Source organism: Antechinus flavipes, chromosome 2 (assembly GCF_016432865.1).
Source record: "Antechinus flavipes isolate AdamAnt ecotype Samford, QLD, Australia chromosome 2, AdamAnt_v2, whole genome shotgun sequence".
NCBI lineage: Eukaryota > Metazoa > Chordata > Mammalia > Dasyuromorphia > Dasyuridae > Antechinus > Antechinus flavipes.
In genome coordinates, this window is record NC_067399.1 from 355,411,310 (window position 1) to 355,432,982 (window position 21,673).

General features: G+C 35.8%; 1 protein-coding gene across 9 annotated transcripts in view; it reads right to left on the reverse strand.

Annotated features, from left to right (window-relative positions):
- Nucleotides 1-6,226: 6,226 nt before the first annotated feature.
- Nucleotides 6,227-21,673, reverse strand: part of SAMD4A (sterile alpha motif domain containing 4A) — a 387,197-nt gene continuing 371,750 nt past the window's right edge. For 5 of the 9 annotated variants that reach the window (XM_051978102.1, XM_051978100.1, XM_051978101.1 and 2 more), the window contains 2 exons: nucleotides 21,183-21,266; nucleotides 12,356-16,254 (listed from right to left, as the gene is read on the reverse strand). In XM_051978102.1, the coding sequence (XP_051834062.1) occupies nucleotides 16,226-16,254; nucleotides 21,183-21,266 (113 nt within the window). In that variant the 3' untranslated portion in view covers nucleotides 12,356-16,225. Of the gene's footprint in view, nucleotides 6,761-11,235; nucleotides 11,466-12,355; nucleotides 16,255-19,744; nucleotides 19,877-21,182; nucleotides 21,267-21,673 lie in introns of those variants that run through there. The other 4 variants (XR_007950710.1, XR_007950709.1, XR_007950711.1 and 1 more) reach the window with 4 other exon arrangements.

Consider the following 21,673-nt stretch of genomic DNA (forward strand, 5'->3'; position numbering starts at 1 on the left):
GTCCAGGATCATACAGCTAGCTTTGAGTCTGGCTTTGAACTCAGGTCTTTCTGATTCCAGGGCTAATGTTCTATCTATTGTGTCATCTAGCTGATCTTTCTTATGAGAGTTTTGAAGTAGGATGAAAATATTTGGAAGAGTCACTGTGGAGTGTGTTAGTGATAATAAGATAGGTATAGAAGGGTTGCCTAAAAGCAATGAAGGCCTGATTAAGGATGTGTGACATACTTTCATAGTGGAGCTAGTTAGAATGGTTGCATGATTTTCTCTATATTTATTTAGCAGCATATATATGTAGGAGTGAAAATGACCAATCATAGGCATGATCTTCAGAACTTGGCAGGGTATTATCAGTGAAATGATAAGAGGGGTAGGAATTTAAGAGAAGAGGATAATGAAAAGTTGAATTGGTTCACTAAAGGATCAAGAAGGGGAAAAAGAAAAAAGCTGCCAGTACAGAAGGAATTAAAGGGCAAAGGGATTAGAGGACACAATGTAGAATAATAGAATTTTGTTAGGAAAGGCATGAGAAGTCACTAAGTTATTGTCAGAGAAGGAGATTTCTTACTTCTTGATTGTAAAGGTGATATTTATTTATGAGTGATGGTAAGATCAGGGGTAGATCATCATTGTAAGCAGCTCAGGTGGGTAAAGAAATAGCTTGTAGAAAGTGAGTTGATTTAAGAACTAAGTGGTTAAGATATTTTGGGGAAGAGTCAATATGTATGTTGAAGTCTCTTAGCATGAAAGCAGTAATTGTGGAAGAGAAAAAAAAAATTGTTAGAGATGTACTATTATTAAGGAAGGAAGGGGAATTACCAGGAGTGTTGTAGAAAACAGTTACCAGAATTTTAATTGGGGTGGTAGAGATGAATTATATGAAACTCAAAGGTGAAGAGATTATTGAATGATGGAGGTACGGAGAGAACCTGGAAGTGGAATGGTGTTTCTTTTGGTTCTTCTCATACAACATGCGATCTTCCACTACTGTGTCTTTTCACATGCTCTCACCTGGAATGCATTCCCTCTTCACTTCCATTTCTTAGAATTCCTACTTTCTAGGTGAAGTGATTCCTGTACTAGTACCTTCTATCTTCCAAAAATTTTATCTTGTATTTACTTTGTACATATTTTATTTTGTCATTTCTATGTGTATCTGTTGCTTACTGCTAGAATGGTACAATAGATAGATGCTAAATGTGGAGTCAAGAAGACTTGAGTTCAAGTTTAATCTCAAGACACTTGTGGTATGACTGGGAAAATATCTTTGTGTTTCATCTGAGATAGCTAGATGATTCAATAAATAGAGTATCAAGTTTGGAGTCACGAGGACCTGATCAAAATCTGGTACTCTGGATAAGTAACTGTTTGTCTCAGTTCTTCATCTTCCCTTTAACTTTAAATAGAAAATGAAAGAAAAAAATGCCATGTACACAGCAGAACATGAGAGAATTCGAAATATAAAGCAATAATTTCCATTTCAAGAGAGCCTGTATGAGCCTGTGTAATCAAGATTGCATATTAGAGCCATCTTTTCTTTGCTTCCTTGTAGATTTTTTTGTTCTCTGCTATGCTTTTTTTACATTATTTCTTCCCCCTTTTCTGCCCTTTAAGGCTACAAATTAAGCATGGATACACACACACATGTACAAACATATACATCTAAATACACATGTACATGTATATCTATAATTATACACATATATATTCATATGTTTAGATGTAACACTATACTATGCTTATTTCCACCATCCTGTTTCTCTGAAGATAGATTAGCATCTTCATAAATCCAAGTCTTTCCATATGTTTCTAAATTCACCTCCTCTAAATACAGCCTCCTCATTCCTTATACCATGGAAATATTCCAACTTTATACTGTTTAGTTATTATAGTCTAAAACAATATTAATATGGCTGACATTGTGTAGTTTCTTTTTTTCTTTTGATTAAATCTATTTTAGCTTTAACTTTGCTTTTTAACTTATTTTAGCTTTAACTCTTTTTTTTATACAATAAATTCTATTCCTGAACTTTGTGTGTTATCTTTCATTTTTGTAGCACTACATTTTCTGAAAGCACTACATTATTAAATTCAAAATTTTAATCTGTTTCTATTTTATGGGTGGATTCATCCAACTCACATTTTAAGCTATAACTTTGTTTTTTTCTCCTTCCTAGTTTCCTTACTATTCCTATCCCTTCTGATTCTTCTACTTCTATCCACACTTTGTCCAATTAACTGCTCCACTTTCAAGAATGCCTTTATCTTCTCCCACACCTTATCCATTTGTTTCTATTTGAATTTAGAATTCAGAAGACTTATACCCTTCTAAATATATGTTGTTCTCTCTATTCCTTTCCTGTTAATTTATACACAACACCTTCATTTTGTTCTGTCATCCTTTTTCCTTTATAAATTTTGAAGACTTTTTATTCCCTTCTAAATGTATATGTTGTTTTCTCTTTAACCCAAATCTGATGTGAATGGGGTTTTCTCTAAAAAATACCTCCCTTTTTATCCTTTCCCCCTTTCTTATTCCCTTACCCTCTTAATTTCTTTCTGAATTTAGAAGACTTTTATATATACATACATACATATATATGCATATATAGTATATTCATATATATATGTATATATATAATATACACACACATAAAATTAACATATTGTCCCCTTAATTCATTCCCAAATGAGAGCAGGATTACCAGCTTTCCTCCCCCATCTAATTCCTCTTGTACCTCAGTTGTATAGCCTAATTACTCTTTTTATCATTCCCTACATGGTTTTACTTTTTAGAATCACATCCTACTCAGCAATACTGCAATCTTTCTTTCAAACTACCTAATTACTAATGACAGTCTTAGACATGGTTTACATGTCAAAATATGAAAAGTAAATTGTTTATTGAATCCTTTGTAATTCTTTAATTTTTATCATTTTCTATCTTTTTGCAACAAAATCCTGAAATTCTAGTAATTCTTTGAATGTCCTTTTTTTTCCTTTTTCTTTTTTTGTTCAAGATCATGCTTAACTTTGCTGGGCATGAAATTTTTGGCCTCAACTCCAATTCTTTTGCTCTATGATATATAGTATTCCAAAATATGTGGTTTTGTAGTATAGTCTTGTATAGTATAGTTGCTGCTAGATTTTATATGATTCTAACTATGGCTTTGCCATATTTGAATTTTTTTTTTCTTGTTACTCATACTATTTTCTCCTTCATCTGGAGGTTTCAGAATTTAGCTATGATATTCCTCTAGGTTTTCCTTCTTGGTTCTCTTCCAGATGGTTATTGGTATATTTTTCCCTCTTATTCAAAAACTTCAGGATGATTTTATTTCTTGAATTTTTGTATTTTTTTTATTGTAGCTTTTAGGTAGTTCTATTATGTTTACTCTTGATTTCTTATGGGATACTTCACATTATCTTCTATTTTTTTCCTTCTTTATATTTTGTTATTACTTGGTCTCATAACTTTGCTGGTTTCCCCTTGCCCAATTTCCAATTTTTAAGAAGCTGTAGATTCTGGATCTCCTTTCCCAGTTGGTTGATTTTTCATAATCTTGTTTTTCCTGGATTAAAAAAAAATACCATTTCCTCCCCTCAATCTCTTATTTAGTTTTTAAAGTATTCGAGTTCTTCTATGAAATCTTTTTGAGCAGGTGACGATTTGACATTCTTTGGAGGTAGTTAAAGCTTTTTAGAAATTTCAGTATTCTCCTCTGACAACCTAGAAACTATCTATGATTGGCTTCTTTCATCTTTTCCTGTTCAGTTCTATTAGCTGTGTACCTTTGGGCAAGTTACTTCATACTGTTTGTCTCAGTTTCTCATCTTTAAAGTTGAAAAAGTAAATGGCAAACCACTCCAATATCTTTGCCAAGAATGCAAAAAAAGCTCATAAAGAGTCAGACATGATTAGTCAACTAAACAACTATGTCTCAACTGCCAATGGGAATAATTGAACTTATCCCACAGGATTGCTGTGAAGATATGTGTAAAATGTTTTGCTAGCCTTAAAATGTTATATAAATGCTAATTATTGTTTTAGCAGGTTGGTTTTTCTCTTTTTGCATCCCAATTAATAATTGTGTGTTTAATTATAAGTGTATGTTGAATAAACTTGGTCATGGTAGTGATAGAATTTCAAGTAGACTGTGAGCTTCTTTAAAGCAGGGTATATATTTTACTTTTCTCTCCTCTGCTTAGTTCAATATCTGGCCTAGAATAGTCCTTCAATAAATGTTTATTGACTGACTAGAGACAAAACAGTCGTAGCAAGATCTTGAAAGATACTCTTAAAAACTGGTTTTAAGACTGAAAAGGATGAAGAGAGTAGACTGGTTTTTATTTAGGAAATTAGAGAGTGGTTTCTTTCTTTCTTTTTTTAAAATACTTTTTATTGACAGAACCCATGCCAAGGTAATTTTTTACAGCATTGTCCCTTGCACTCACTTCTGTTCAGATTTTTCCCCTTCCTCCCTCTCCACCCTCTCCCCTAGATGGCAAGCAGTCCTTTACATATTAAATAGGTTACAGTATATCCTAGATACAATATATGTGTGCAGAACTGAACAGTTCTCTTGTTGCAAAGGGAGAATTGGATTCAGAAGGTATAAATAACCTGGGAAAAACAACAAAAATGCAAGCAGTTTATATTCATTTCCCAGTGTTCTTTCTTTGGGTGAGGCTGGTTCTGTCCATCCTTGATCAATTGAAACTGAATTAGCTCTCTTTATCGAAGAGAACCACTTCCATCAGAATACATCCTCAAACAGTATCGTTGTTGAGGTATATAATGATCTCCTGGTTCTGCTCATTTCACTTAGCATTAGTTTATGTAAGTCTCGCCAGTCCTCTCTGTATTCATCCTGCTGGTCATTCCTTATAGAACAATAATATTCCATGACATTCATATACCACACTTTACTCAACCATTCTCCAATTGATGGGCATCCACTCATTTTCTAGCTTCTAGCCACTACAAACAGAGCTGCCACAAACATTTTGGCACATACAGGTCCCTTTCCCTTCTTTAGTATCTCTTTGGGATATAAGCCCAGTAGAAACACTGCTGGATTAAAGGATATGCACAGTTTGATAACTTTTTGAGCATAGTTCCAAATTGCTCTCCAGAATGGCTGGATGTGTTCACAATTCCACCAACAATGTATCAGCGTCCCTGTTTTCCCACATTCCCTCCAACATTCCACATTATCTTTCTCTGTCATTCTAGCCAATCTGACAGGTGTGTAATGGTATCTCAGAGTTGTCTTAATTTGCATTTCTCTGATTAATAATGATTGGAGCATATTTTCATATGGCTATAAATAGTTTTAATTTCTTTGTCTGAGAATTGTCTGTTCATATCCTTTGACCATTTAACAATTGGAGAATGGCTTGATTTCTTATAAATTAGAGTCAATTCTCTATATATTTTGGAAATGAGGCCTTTATCAGAAACTTTGACTGTAAAAATGTTTTCCCAGTTTATTGTTTCCCTTCTAATCTTGTCTGCATTAGTTTTGTTTATACAAAAAGTTTTCAATTTGATATAATCAAAATTTTCTATTTTGTGGTCAATAGTGATTTCTAGTTCTTCTTTGGTCATAAATTCCTCCCTCTTCCACAGGTCTGAGAGGTAAACTATCCTATAGCTCTTCCAATTTATTTATAATTAGAGAGTGGTTTCAAAGATCTCAGGTTATCTCCAACATTAAGCCTATCTTTTTTTTTTTTTTTTTAACATCAATATTCTTTTGATGATTCTATGAGTCAAAGAGCAACATAATCAACAAATCATGGAGAGCTGCATAGTTGGCATATGCAGGGATAGCTCATACATCAAAAATGGCCATGGAAGCATCTGCAAGGAAAGTATAATTAGCAATAGACCCATGTATAGACCCATGGACAATATGTTCAAAGATACCCAAAAGAAAGTCACTAGCATCAATATTCAGAGGTATTATGGGCAGAAAAAAATAAGGATCTTGCAGGATGAGAAGTCATTGACTTGTGTTTAGCACGGACTGAAAGTACATTGACATCATAGATCTATAAAAACATCTGAAGCTAGGGCTTATGATGAGGTCATGGGAATTTTTGCCCTGGCCCAAATGTACATAACTGGTTTAAGCACAACAAATGAACAGAGCTAAAATTAAATAAGGACACATTAAGCTGGACACTCTTGGAAACTGAAAAACAACACAGAAAAGAAAAATATTTTAAAAATTTATTTTATTTCGTTACTTTGGTTTGGATTTTCTTAACTTTTGAGTACTTTTTTTCCTGAATTTAATTTTTAAAATCCACAGAGTATTGTTATGGGCCAGAACTTGAAACAAGGTGCTAAGGTCACTGAAATTGATAGAAACAATGCTTATGTACTTGGTTCACACCTTTGGAGTTCATCACACCTTTGGGAGAGTTCATACATTAGCTCACACATTAGAGTTCACACCTCTCACACCTTTACAATTCACACCTTTACAATTCACACCTTTAAGAGATCATATATAAGGAACTCCCACAAGCCAGGTAGAGACTTCGGAAGATTCACAAGTCAGGATTCAGTGGAGGAGACTGACAATCATAGCTCCCACAAGCCCATTGTCTCGGAGAAGGCGTCAGATCCATTCGATATTCCACCATTGTGCTGGCTGAAGGCTTTGAATTCAGAGGGAGCTGGAGGCTGAAGTTGGCAGAGGCAAAGGACTAGTAAACGAGCTCTTGGAACCAAGGAAAGCTAACCAGGCTATTTTGGAAGAGACAATAAAGGATTGGACTTTAACAGCTGGCTGCATTTGAGGTGATTATTACTCTGAACTGAAACTAAGGCTGCCTCCAGAAGCTCCTCAAGAAACCTGCTCCCAGAGAACAATATATTTTAGAGAAGAACATTACATTTTGGCACCTGAACGTGGGACTAAGAACCTTCATCTGTGACTCAGAAATTAAGGTGATTCAAATAAGGAAACTTTGTTAAAGAGCTAAAGTAGAATTTCAGCTGAAATAGGACAGATATTTAGAAAACAGCCTTCAAGGAAAATGTTTAGAGAACATTGTCAGGATTATGAAAAGCCAAGGTTTGATCATAATTTGGAAGCAGATCACTGAACTTTTAGAAACTGTACAGTACACATCTCCTTGGTTCCCTATGGAAAACGAATTGGATCTAGAGGAATGGAAATTAGGAGGAGAGCAACTTTGTCAATTCTACAATAAAATGGACTTGACTCAATTTCCAAAGACACACTTAACCACATAATTTAATACACCTGGCTTTAGGAAATTAAGTGTCAGAATAAGGAAAAAGAAGAGCAGGAGGGGAAGGTGCCAACTAAACTAGGTGAAAAGGATGAAGAATCAGATAAGAATTCACAGCAGAAAAAATTCCCCTGATCTCCCTCCCTCAATTAACCCTTCATGGATGGAGGGAGAAGGAGGAGGGGGAGAGGCAGAAATACATTCAGCATCTCCATGAAGTAGTCTGTGACAAGATTAGAAAAGGCATTGGTTAAGGCAAAAAATGAAGGACAGGATGTATCTGATTTTATAAATGTATACCCTGTGATTGGAGAGATTGGCTCTTCAGGTCAAAAAAGGAGAAGATACACTCCTTTTGATCTGGAAAAAATTAAGGATTTGAAAAAAGGTTGCACTCTTTCCATAATAGTGTATGAGCAAATTTCTAAGGCTGCAATAAAAGCTTGGGGGTTCCCTCCCCAGACAGAAAGATGGAGGTAAAGTCTTCACAAAAGAGAGCAAGGTCCCAATGAACCTTTTGTAGATTTTGTGGGATGTTTGCAGACAGCTGTCACAAGAACCACTGGAGAAAATGAAGCTACAGAAATAATAATCAGACATCTGGCTAAGGAAAATGCTAATGAGATTTGCATGAGGACTACACACAAATGCCCTTTAGAGGAGATCATAAGATGCTGTGCTACAGTGGGCACAAATTTATTATACTGAACATAGGAAGACAGGGCAAGGGACTTCTAGAGAAACTCATCAATGAGCCCAATGCAGATAATGTAGATATAGAGATAGCGTGAGAGGATAGGGTGAGAGAATAAAACCCAAAACCCCATGTCCAAAATGCAACCCAAGGCTTCCACTAGGCTTCAGAATGTAGATTGACCTAGGGAAATGAGAGGCAGGGCCCAGCTCCAAGAAAGATAGGTGGGGCATAATGGCAGCCAAGGTTACACCTTTAGAAGTTCAACAATCAGCTGAAAAGCAATCACATGGCAGAAAGGGATTGCATGATCAATCAACAGAAAAGCAATCAGATGGCAGAAAAGGATTGCAATTGGGGAGAATACAGGCTTTTTAAACCAGCAGGGCAATGTCCAGTGCAAACAGCTCCAAAATAATTGCCAGATGATGAGGAGAGATCTAGAAAGTGGTAAATAGAAGGGAATTAAGAGAGGTTAACTGCTTGGGAGAAAGGATTTGCTTGAATTCCTACAGATGGAGAAGGAAACAGATGGGTGGCAATGAGCTCAAAACAAAGACCTAAAAAGCATCTGACACTGAAGGAGCATGGCTGATAATGAGACTGTAAAGAACTTTAAAATCTGCAGGAATCATTGGATTCCCTAACACAAGATGAGATTGTTGTAGGACTTGAAAACCATCAGGAATCATTGGATTCCTTGAGATGAAAAACTGTTGATAAAGACGGTTGCAGGACTTCAAAACTTGCAGGAATTATTAGATTCCTGGCACATGAACAAATGGACAATGGATTCCTTTTGGACTATTTCTAGGACTTATGGACATATATAATTCCTCATTGTAATTCATGTAATTTATTACATCACTTCTAGCCTGTGTTATATTGCTATGTGCTTATGTAATTTATGTAATTATGTGTAATACCTCCCATATTGATGGATTTATGTATGCCTGTTTTAAGAATGAGCCCCCTTCAGAAACCCGCTAATCTGATTTGACTTCCCATTTCCTTTGGTGTTTTCATCTCCCTTCCTGAGAAGTCAGGGAGGGTGTGACCACCTCCTTTTTATGGTGTTTTCACTTCTTTTTTGAATAGTCAGGGAAGGCATGATCATCTTCTTTTTTGGGGTTCTCACCTCCTTGAGAAGTCAGGGAAGTCATGACCACCTATGTTCTAAATCAAAAGAAAGTGGGAGATGTTATGGGCCAGAACTTGAAACAGGGTGCTAGGTCACTGGAATTGATAGAAACAATGTTTATGTATTTGGTTTATGCCTTTGGTGTTCATACCTTTAAGAGATCATATATAAGGAGCTCCTACAAGCCAACTAGAGACTTCGGGAGATTCACAAGTCAGGAATCAGTGGAGGAGATTGACAAGTCACAGCTCCCACAAGCCCACTTTCTCAGAGGAGGAGTCAGATCCATTCAATATTCCACCATTGTGCTGGCTGGAGGCTTTGGATGCAGAGGGAGCTGGAGGCCAAAGCTGACAGAGGCAAAGGACTAGCAACAAGAGCTCTCAGAACCAAGGAAAGTTAACTGGGCTAACAGCTGGCTGCATTTGAAGTGATTATTACTCTGAACTGAAACTAAGGCTGCCTCCAGAAGCTCCCCAAGAAACCTGTGCCCAGAGAACAATATATTTTAGAGAAGAACATTATAGAGTATATTGAATTAATATCAAGTCAAAAAGACACAAATCTGTTTTTTAAAAGATACAAGCTTTGTAAGAGGATCAAAAAAATTCTCAGTTAGTTAAAAAAATAACAAACTATTCCAAATACATTTAAATTAAATAGATTCCATAGAGGAAACTCAGACACTGAAGCTCTACTGTTTATACTGCATAAACTAACAATAGTTCCATGAGCAAATGTGGTAAATGTGTTGGTATAGGTCTTAGTGGAGCTGAAAAACTACTTGCCAGAAAGGATCCTCAACAATAGATATAAATACAGAATCCTAATGAGTTTACTTCAGTATTTCTTATGCCTTTTGGATTTGTGACACATGCATAAACTGAGCCAGAAAGAAGTAGAGGGAGAGTGCTTTCCCTTTTTTCCACTAGGGCCATTTATTAAAATCCACCCACACAACAATGTATTAAAAAACACTACCTTGGTAAAAAATTTATGATGTGGAATGGAAATTCAAGACCCTCTACAAGTCTTCCTGAGTTTAAATCTATCAAATGCTAGATGTGTGATTCCAGCAAGTCACTTAACCCTGTTTGTCTTAGTTTCCAAATTCGTAAAATGAGCTGAAAGACAGTATCTTTGCCAATAAGATTCCAAACGGGGTCATGAAAAGTGACTAAAAAATGACTGAACAACAAAGGCATCAAAATGTGCTGAAAAAAGGGTTGTCTTGAAAGAAAACCTGGATTTAAGTCCCACTTTTCTACTAGGTAGCTTTATAATCTAAGATGTCTCTTCATTCTTCTTTCCTGATAAAAAGATGAGGGGTTTTGTAGTAAGTGATTTTCTACAATCTTTTCTATGACCTTTTGATTCTGTATTGTGTTAAGAAACAAAGACCTGAGCTCTTAAGTCTCTTATTTAGTCATTTTATTACCTTCCACACTCAAGCTTTTCCTTCCTCTATATTGATATTTTTTTGGCTTCATGAGGGTAACATTAGGGGAAATGTTTTGGACTGGTTTCCTAGCTTTTGGTATTTATAGCATCTCTAATCATCCTTCAAATGTGTTACATGGTCACCACTGAGGATATGCTGGGATGTCAAAGTATCCACTGAATTCTTATCTCTCAAGAGAGTACCCTTAGAGTGGGTCTGAAATAAAATGACAATGCATATTCACTTCATGGTTTTGTGAATTAAGGACCTTTTCTGTATAAGAAGACTTGCATGGTTTGACAATAGCTGGAATTGAACTTGGGAAGTGTCAGGGTTGAGGACTTAGGGCAGTTTTCTTAGAAAGCATGATGCTTGGGATGGAAATATCCAGAATGCCAGGTGAAAGCAGAAAAAAACATATGCTATTATATAGCTATTTAACCATCCATTTAGTGCCAGAGTATGGGACTTGAGTTACATCACATTGGTTTAATGTGAATTCATGTTTATTACTATTGTGCATCCATGGGAACAGAAGCATTGTGCAAGTCAGTTATTCTCAGAGAACTCAAATTCCTAAATAATTATGATGGCTTTACAGATAACCTTTGCTGATTTACTTAGAAGACTCTAAACCAGAAATGGAATGGAGTGGGTATAAATATATCTGTGACCCAAGAGTAAGTATCTGTTTTCATTTATCCATTTTTGTATTATCCCTGAGTTTTTCTTCCATACCATGGATAACTGAGAGTTTATTGAATCCAGTAAGCATGAGTGAACCCCACTGAAGAAATATGGCATAGTGGAAAGTGTGCTGCATTTGGAGTCAGGAGACAATTTCAAATTCTGGATTGGACACTTACTGTATGACTCCAAGTGAGACCTTGCATACCCTTGAGTCTCAATATTCTCATCTGCAAAATAAGGATAATACTTGAGTTATCTATCTCAGAGGATTATTGCAAATGTATAAATTTTCAAGGGGTCTAAAAAATGAAAATTTATTAAAAGCTTTTCTGCTTTTACTTTTTGAGCTCAAACCCTCCTTTACCAAATATATGGTTGGCTCCATAAGCATTAGTCATCATTCTCTAAAGAATACTACTTAATCTCCCTTCTATTATATTTACAGACTTAACTTTAGGTATAATTTTGTCTCAGAAATTGAACCTTCCCCAAGCCAATGCTGTTACTGGTGGATTATGGAAAGATCTGCAGTTTTGGCTTTTAAAATGCAAACTTATAAGCAAAGGTTTTCATTCTATTTATTCTGTGATCAGTAAAAGCCATCTTCCAGAAGCATGGAAAGTTCCTTGAGGAACAAGGTGGAAGTAAGTAACTTTTCAAAGATCATATTTTAGAAACTTTCCCATTTATTGAAGGATCATTTATTGGAAAAATTTGTGAGCTACAAATAGTTACTCAATCTCTTCATCTCTAAAAAGGAGATAATAATAGCACCTATCTCCTAGAGCTATTGTGAGGTCCAAATAAATACATACCTTAAAGGACTATAAAATATGTTATTAATAACAATTACATTTATATAGTATGTGCTAGGCACTCTGCTAAGTGTTTTTCTACCACCACCATCGTTATTTCTTTTTTCCCTTTAACAGGCAGCATTGAATAGTGGGACAATGAACTTGAAAGTTAGGGAGATCTGTGTTCAAATCCCATCTTCAACACTTATTAGTTATGTGGCTATTGGATCTAACATCTTTCCCAACCTGAAATCTGTGATCATATGATTTCTAATTAATCATGTTTTCAAAAAAGGAAGAAAAAAGCAAACACACACCAGTGTTACAAAACCTTGTATTGAATCATCTCCCTTCACTTTTAATATATGAAATATAGCCATGATTTCTTAGTTAATGGGAGGAAATGAGTAATAAATACATTGTAGCAAGTTTAAACCACAAGAGTGTTTTCACTGGTAACAACATTTGAAAACTGTATACTTGCAAAGTAGGGCATCTCCAAATATTAGTATTTCTGTATATCAGTAAATTTTTTACATGTAACAAACATGCTATATTTCTATATGTGGCCAAAAATTTAAAATGTGCATTGTTGGCAACAAACTAGACAAAAATATCCCTTTATGCACTATTTTATACAGAAAAAGAGGACTAAATGCATGCAGGTACAATATCACTTGCTCGCATGGAGCATGCAACAACAAAAAAGGCAAAGCTTTTTAAAGTCAGCTTACATGATGCATAAATACAAAAGGGTTATATATTAATAAGGGAGGAAGTATTCTGTTTAACATTATTAACATTCCTATTTTCTTCCTATTCCTCCCAGAGGAATAAAACATTCACCTTTAAGTAAAGATAAAGGAATTACAAAAAATAAAACTCATTTTGCAAACTCTGATGATTTGTATAAAATCAACATTAGTGTTATTATAGCTGTGTGTGCAAATTATATTTCTGCAGGAGCTACTTATCATCAGGCACATTTAGAAAGTCTAAAGTTGTATATTTCTGTACCCCAAACTAGGGCTGACTGCAGAGATTTCTGAAGGAGAGACAAACTTGAGTTCTGCTCACTCCTGTGTTCTTTTCTCTCCTCTCTTCAGTTTTCCAGCAGCAAGCATGTCATAGTCCTGGGTTTGAATCTCTATTTGAATCTCTATATTTGTCTGGGCTGGAGGGGATGTTCTCAAGTTTCTAGTTCATAATGGAGAGGAGAGACAAATCCTGTATCTGTGTAAGTGGGTTGGGGGATAGAAGGGCTTGTGGTGGGTGGAAAGGGTTGCTGGATGGGGTTGGTAAAAGGTAGAAAAGGATATTTAATGAAAAGCAAATTTTCCTCAATGTTTCTTCAAAGAGTGATGGAGGTGGGGATGGGAATGGGGAAGGTAGGAAATGGGAAACGGGGTGATGGTTGTCGTTATGGCCCTATTTCTTGATACCAATTAGACACAAGGATTTGATAGCTTCTTTCTTGGCCCAGAAACCATCACTTTGTAGACCTCATAGGGTCTATTTGGCTTGCCAGCAATCATTTAAGAAGTGGAACCCAAAGCATGTGAGAACATATCAGCAGCAATGTTTCATGTTGTATACATAGGGTGTGTGTCTCTTCCTATTAGTAATGGTAAGAAACCACTATGAATAAAAAGCACCAATAAAACATCATACGTAAGAATAAGAATATTGTAGCAGTACACTACTGTATATGGAGTAGTGTGCAGAGATGCTAAGAATACATTGCTTAAATCAAGAACAAAAAAATATTTCTGATTTTTAAAAAAAATATTTGCTTATTATAAAACAGTTGCATTTGGAGTAAATGGGTAAATACAAAAAAAGGCACTGCCGCTTTATTACTAAATATCTGACTTCACAGCATTATGCATGCAACTGCTTTTTTTTTTTTAAATAAATAGATTTCTTTTGCTTTAGGATTTTTTTAAAAATTGAGTTCTATCTATACCTGCAGTCAATACAGGTTCCACATAGAGCAAGGGTAGTCTTCTAAAATTTAACAGAAACCCTGTTTTTTCTTTAATCAAAACATAAAAAGCAAAAACTAAATTAATCTATACAATGAAAAATAAGCTTTAAAAATTACTGATGTGGTTATTAATGACAGAAATTATGGTTACCAGCCACAGCAAGATACAAAAGTATATCAATAATCTTTTAATTTTTGCTTCTATAAAGGAACAAAAAGAAATTCCAATAAGCAATTTTTCTTTTAAAGACTTCATGCTAATGCAATTGTGTATTTCTTTTCCAAGTTGCAAGTTTTATGTAGTTAGAATTACTTAACACCTTCTTTTATACCATGTAAAAATACTATAATTATTATTTTCTTAGCATTGAATAAATCTTCCCAAACTCTCTTGCCTTTCTCATTATATTCACTATATATCCAATTCACTTAACTAATGAACTAACTTTAATGCCATATCTCCTTGAACCTACCTCTTTTTGGCTACGCATTCATACCAAGATTTAGTTCAGCTTCCTAGTACAGACCTTAACTTCTGTTTGGTTTCTTTTAATGCACTTTTCACAGCACCAAACTGTCTAACTTTCTTTCCCTTAAGAAAAGGCACCATCTTTACGTAATGACATCCTTCTTTTCTGTGTGTGGAAAGACTAACCAGCATCACAGAAAATCCCTGATTTAAACCTTGCTATAGGTATCCATTATAATCATAAGATCTCTCCTCTATATATTAGTCCCTCCCTTCCTTGACCTCTCTGTCTCCACTCCTACTTTCAATAGCACCACAAAAGCTGGGGACTCTGTGCTTGTTAAGTGTGGAATGGGAAGCACAGGCTGTCCTCCACATTTGTACTCTTCATTCAGCAGTGAACTTATGCCATATCCCAAAGACTCAGGGTCCTTTTTTCCCCCAGTGACTTGAGTGAAGGGATCACTATTCATATGCCCCATAACTCAAACTAGATTCCTTCATCCTAAAGCAATGCTCTTTGTCATGTATACATGGCATATTCATAGGGAAAATACAAATTCCATCCATAGGTGAATGTGCATGCAAACACCTTTGAGTGTCAGATTTTTTTTCTTTAAGCTAATAGTCTAAAGGGAAGGTGGAGTGGTGGTGATGGTGGTGAGGGTAAGGAGTAATGACAGGAGATAAGAAGATTGATCAGATGGGGCTTAGTGAATAGAGGAGGAAGATATTCTGGGGTAGAAGTAGATCCATGACAATAAGCGTGCAGCAACTTTTAGAAATCACCTTGTGAAATGAGAGAGAAGCCATAACACTGATCACATGACATTCTCTTCTTTGCATCATCCACACTGTCACCCCTTCAAACAACATCCCCAGCCTTTTCATCAACCTGTGCTCAAAATACAAAAAATCCATCAGTTCTACATGCCAGTGTCCATCTTTCCTAGAAGCAGAGCTTGGCAGCCATTTATAAAAATGCAAACCTGCTGCTATTTTAAAAATGAACAGAGAAAAACATCTCACATCATCATTTAGAACAAAAATCCTTTACAATACTATGAGAGGGCCTAACTGACATCTTTATACATTATGTACCCTTTTGATTTGTTATTATGTAAACAATACACAAATTGAAATTATCTAAAATTTAGTTGGAGGAAAATGTCTCCTTTTTCATCCCCTTTCCTAAGTGGCCCTATATCTCTGGGTCAGGCAAGACCCTCAGAAAAAGCCAGTCAATGAGAGACAAGAAAGGTGAAGCTATGAGATGCCACCTTGCTTTGATCACATGCATTTTGACTGATTTTTGAAGCCAGGCTCTCTTCTTTACTGGGGCTTACTGGGACCAGGGTCTTCTGTTTCCCAATGATGTGTTTCTTTTATATTTTTCTTGCTGTTGGAACTATTTATTATTTTATTTCATCTGGGAAACCTCACCAGACCTATCTTTCCTCCTCTATGCTCCCTCCTTCTCCATGCTCCTCCCATCAATCCATTCTACTCACTCTTCTACTCTTGATGTAATAAATAACAAAATAACCAATCCCGGGTCTAATGATATGTTTACAAGGACGACCTACGCTCTCACAAAATCAAAATGGGAGAGGGACCAGGAAAAAAAAAGGTTGCAAAGTATCTCAGAGGATCCTGTGCAAGTCTGAAGATGGCTGACACTGGACCCGCAGCAGTCGATTTCACGGCCAGCGCGGTCACTAACTCCTTCAGTTTCTAGATAGTGGAGGTTCGATCAACCCCATCTGAAAAAAAAAAAAACAAAAAAACCACAACAGGAAAAAGTGAAGTAAGCACCAGGCACGCATAGCCAAATATTTTACTGGCCACTATGTGATCTCTGGCAGCAATTGTTTTTAGAAAACATCCTTTCACTCGGCATGTTAACAGAAAGGATGTGTCCATGGACTTTTTAAAATTTCCAGTTTTGGTGAAATATTATGGCTAGGATAACTTGAAACTAATTGTCATTCTGGAATTTTATCTTTTTTAAGAGGTAGAGGCAGTAAGTACAAGTGTCTTCTTTCTGAGATTATCTTCAAATCATCCCATACAGATCTTATTTTGTACACAGCTGTTTGCATCTTGTTTTCCCCATTAGAATGTGAGCTCCCTGAGGACACAGACTATTTTTAACTTTTGTGTCCCCAGTAGACATTTAATAAATTGTTAACTTGATTAGTCTATGAAGCCTTCTGCTCTTTATACAATAGAGGGGACTCAGAGATAAAGTGAAGATGGCACAAATATAGGGGTGACTGAATATTTTGGACCATGAGGAAGAAAAGTAACAGGATCCTGACTTTGCTCTGGAATATTTCTGACATGCTAATGTAGTTTTCAGATGAGGCATTTTAAGGGGGAAATGACCTATAAGACAGATAACAGAGTTTTTTAGATACATGAATACTTTATTTCTTGAAGGAACTGCATTTTTAAGACCTTAGTCAACAGGCCAGATACATGAATACTTTATTTCTTGAAGGAACTGCATTTTTAAGACCTTAGTCAACAGGCCAGTAGAAGATCAAAGGGAGAGACTGCAATTGTCATTGAGTACCTAGCATAAAATTGTAATGGAAATTTTAAAAATTTCCTTTTATTAAATTTCATTATACCATTCCTCCTGGAACATTTTGGTTAGCTGAAGTTTATTTCCTTTTAATATTAACCTCATCTGAGGTTTTTACCTCTATAACTTATGCACAGTAGTAATTTTTTATGACAGCAGTGACCTATCACAATAACTCAAAGAAAAGATATTTCTTCCATACCAAGATCTAGAGCTAGAAAGGATTCTCAAGGGTTATCTTCTTATCTAAATTATCTCATTTTCTGGATGAGAAAATGGAAGCTTAGAAAGATAAAGTGCCTAAAGTCACACAGGTTCTCTGACTACAAATTGGTGTTCTTTCTACTCTTTAGTCCTATCTTTACCTTGATTCTGGATCAGGGGTATTGTGAAGCTCAAATGAGATAAATGCCAGGTATTATTATTAAGTTACCATCACTAGACCTCCAACCTTATGATAACTATATTCTTTGAACCTTCTTTCTACGTATATATACTTCTGCTTAGCTCTAGCAATGTTTATAGAGAAATATAGGAATGTGCTGATAGATATTTAACAAGCAATCTGGAGTGGAAGAAGGGGAATGTATAAACAATGGAAGAAGAGGAATGTATAAACACATACTTCTAAGTTAAATCTGCATTATAAATACCTAAATCTAGAAAATCAACAATAATATATATGTATACACACACACACACACATATATATATATATATACATATATATAAACTTTGGATTTGTAGTGACTATTGATTTTTGAGACTTAAAAGAGTATTGAATTATTTGTCAAATAATTAACTCTTTTGAATGAACAAGTTAGAGGTGGTTTCTGACTTGAATTCCATTGTTAGACTTTATCAATTATATTTAGAGTAGAGATTTTTAGTTTTCTCATTTTTCATGGGACAGAGCTTCAAGGTAATACTTACTGGCCTTATAGAGACCAAAGGGTAGGAATAAACTCTTCCTTTTGCCTTCTGAATAATACCAAACAAGAGCAGCAGCTGTATATTAGAAACTTGAATTTATGGTCATCCACAAGCTACTTCTTAGGCTTGTAAGAAAATCTTTTGTTTCTATTCTATTGTTAAGCCTAAATTCTGAAAAGTAAAAGAAAGTGTAGGTTTCCAGGGGCCCTAGAGAATTCTCTATAAATGGTCCACAGAATTCATGGGACATTGGGAGAGTTAAAGGGAAAGCCCCAGAATAATTTCTGAATCCCAATTTTAACAATTTATATTTTCATCACCATAAACCATGAATAGAAATGCTCATCACTAGGCAAATGGTCAAGAGATAACCAGTAGGAACAAGGGAGAATGGGAAGAATGGTAGCTAAAAGAGAAGGAAGGAACCTGGATTATCCACAAACTGGTTAATCAGCTCCAGAATAATCAAGAGTTGACTGTAAGGGTCTTCATATATTATAAATGAACTTCAACTTTTAGAATGACAGAGTTTGTCTGGCCTTGGATAATGATACCCTAGCAACAGAGAAACTGAATTTATATTTTTCTTTAACACTCAGGGCTATTAAAGAAATATTATTAGTGGTGTTCTTTCATCACAAGGCACAATAACAGTCCAGCCTATGTGTCAGGACTGCTTCTCCTCCCATAGCCTTCACTTCCCTTTCCTGATGATTCTTAACTTGGAAAAAGTGAAAAGGAAGAGGAGGAAGGAAACAAGTAAAGATAAGATAAATTGGGATTATAAAGTAAAGAGGAAATGGGTTTAAATTGGCAGCTGAAGAGTATTGTTAGCTACATGAAAGAACTTCCTAACAACCTTTGGTTGTTGAGAACTCTTAAAAATGATACCATTAATTTTTGGAATAGGTGAGGGAGATTCTTGGCTAGGTTAAATGAACTGTTCCTAGATGTTCTCTCTCCACCAAAATTGAAATCAGTCCTTCTACAACAATCTCCAGCAAGGCAAGGGCATTATTACCTAAAAGGAGGGGGTGAGGCATAGCCCGGAGGAAAACTGATCATGGTAAGAAAGTAAACCATTCTTCCTTTCTAAGGCTATCTTCAATTGAATTTATCATGTGAGCTTAGATTATTTTTCACATGACTTCTCATGAGGAGGGTTACCAAGCAAAATAAAAATTACAATAACTAATATTTATTTAGCATGTTAATATTTATAAAATGGTCTACTAAATATATGTAGACATATATTATCTCATTTGATCCTTACAAGAACCCTGTAAAGTAGATATTATTTTTATCCCCATTATACAGATGAGGAAACTGTGACTAAAAGAGATTAAATGACTAATTTTAAAGAGTAGCAAAAATACTGGTTCAAAATAGAGGTTTGCTCTAAGTGTTTAATCAGAAATCTTTTTCTTTATAAAGAAAATGACATGGCTAATGATAATAATGCTGACAAACAAAAATGCAAACAAAATGCCAATTATCCAAGCTATGAATATAATATTGTAAGGAAAAATCACTCCTTACTGACACTCAGATTCATATAGGAAATCATCAAAATCTGAATAAGAACTTAAGCCTTGCCTCTTTGGTCTAGGGAACTCCTGCCTTCAAGTGTTCCCCCTCCCATTAGAAAATGCTCCCCAACATGTTGAGCTTGAGACAATATTAAGAAATTCAGCTTGCTTTAAACAACAATAATTTAAAGAAAAACCTACCAGGTTCTTAACCCATGTTGCCTCAATATGAACTAGGGACAAAGATGTTGTGGACCCAATTCTTGCCCTGCTCTTCAGAATCATGTTGTCCCCATTATTTCCCAAGGAAGCTCTTGGCTCAGAACCAGCTCTCTGGGGGACATGAAGTCAGGATGGAGAATGAGTGTCCTACTTTAGGCACCAAGGGAAAAACAGTGACTATTATTGTCTCCAAGTCTCAGTAGCTGAGATGTCTACAGAAAAGACTCCTTAAGGTCAAGCCACATGGTCCATGGGTCAAATCCAGCTTGCTATCTGTTTTTGTACAGCCTGTAAGCTGAATGACCTTTTACATTTTAAAACTCAAAACTTCATTTAAATAAACATTCTTAGAATGCAGGCTATACAAAAACAGACAATGAGTCTGATTTGGCCCATGGGTCAAAGTTCACCAATCTGGATATGTCTGCCATCTTCCTGCCAAGATTCGAGAACTAAAGTGAGTCTTTAATATTAGAGCCCCTTGGCAGCCAATTTTTTGGACATGATGGGGGAAAAAAGCACCCAATGATAGTATATTAAAGTATAAGGAAAGATGATGGCAGAAAAGAACATCTGTTTTGCTAGCTCCACCAACCTTCCCCTTGGAAAGAAGCTATTGAGTCTGTGCTCTTGATCCATGACAACACTGATACAGCTAATGCAACCCATTTATTAAGAGGAGGTGGATGGAGGAAATGTCTACTAGGGTGGCTGTAATAGTACAGCATATGAAGTCTGACAAGTCGATGTTGGAAAGACACAGTGCATTTTGTTAGCTCTATTTATGGGCTAAAGTTCTGCATATCACACCCACCACATTGCTGACTTCAGTTACTGAAAAATGTTAATGTGTTGCCCAAATAGAAATTTCCTTGTCAAGGATTAGAAAAGCCAGTCATTAGGCTGAAGCTTCCAGATCCACCTGAGTAATTTGAAATTTTTCAGATGCAAGACCAATAAGTTTGTTAGGATGTTTCTTTCCATTATTGCTAGTTCACTACTGCTAGTGAAGGTCTGGCCCAAATAGGGGCCTAGAGCCTGGAATAAAAGAAACCCAATTTCTGTGAAGAATTGTTCTGTGAACAATAATACCTCTCTCTGTTTTTCCTTCCCTCTCTGGCTACTCAAGACATTAGAGCAATTTAAATTTAAGAAGGATTTGGTGATCCTGGTTTGAGCTGCTGGGGAGAAAGACAATTTAGTTCTCTCAGCAATTAACTCATTTTCCAACAAAGAAAGAAGCTAAGGAACATTCCATTGGGGTGATATAATTCATTCAAACATATTGAGTCCCTTTTTCCCTCCCAACACCCTCTTCTTCCCACCCTCCTTCAGGCAACTATAGCATATTTGTGACCAAAGGGTTGTCAAGTGCATTCATTCTCTCAGTCACCAGTGGATAAAGAAAGAAACTCACCCCCAAGGGCATGTTCAGTCATACTGAGGCACAAGGATTCTAGCCTGTTGTTGATGTCAGGTTCTGTCACTGGAACCTGGAACTCTGTAAAGGGCAAATGGGGTTACACATTGGTGATGAGCAATCTAATGGTGTAAATTTATATAATGAAAAATCTTGCTTAGCCACATGGGAGCTTTTCCAGTGAAATCTTAATGTGCATTCTCAGGGACATGCCAACTGGATGTTTTCAGCCTAAGCAGAGAACTTATTTTTCTCCATTTAAGTATGACCAAACACATTCTATTATGCACAGAAAGGTCACCACAGGCGATTACCTTGGTTAAAATAAGCTGGTCACAACAGACACAGTAACTGTTCCCTAAATGTTCCCTAAACTGTTCCCAAAAAAGGTTTGTATCCTAGGCATTTTGCTATAGGACAAACAGGGAATGGGGATGAAAACATTTCAATTTCAGAAAACTCCAAGAATACATATGAGGAGCTTCAGA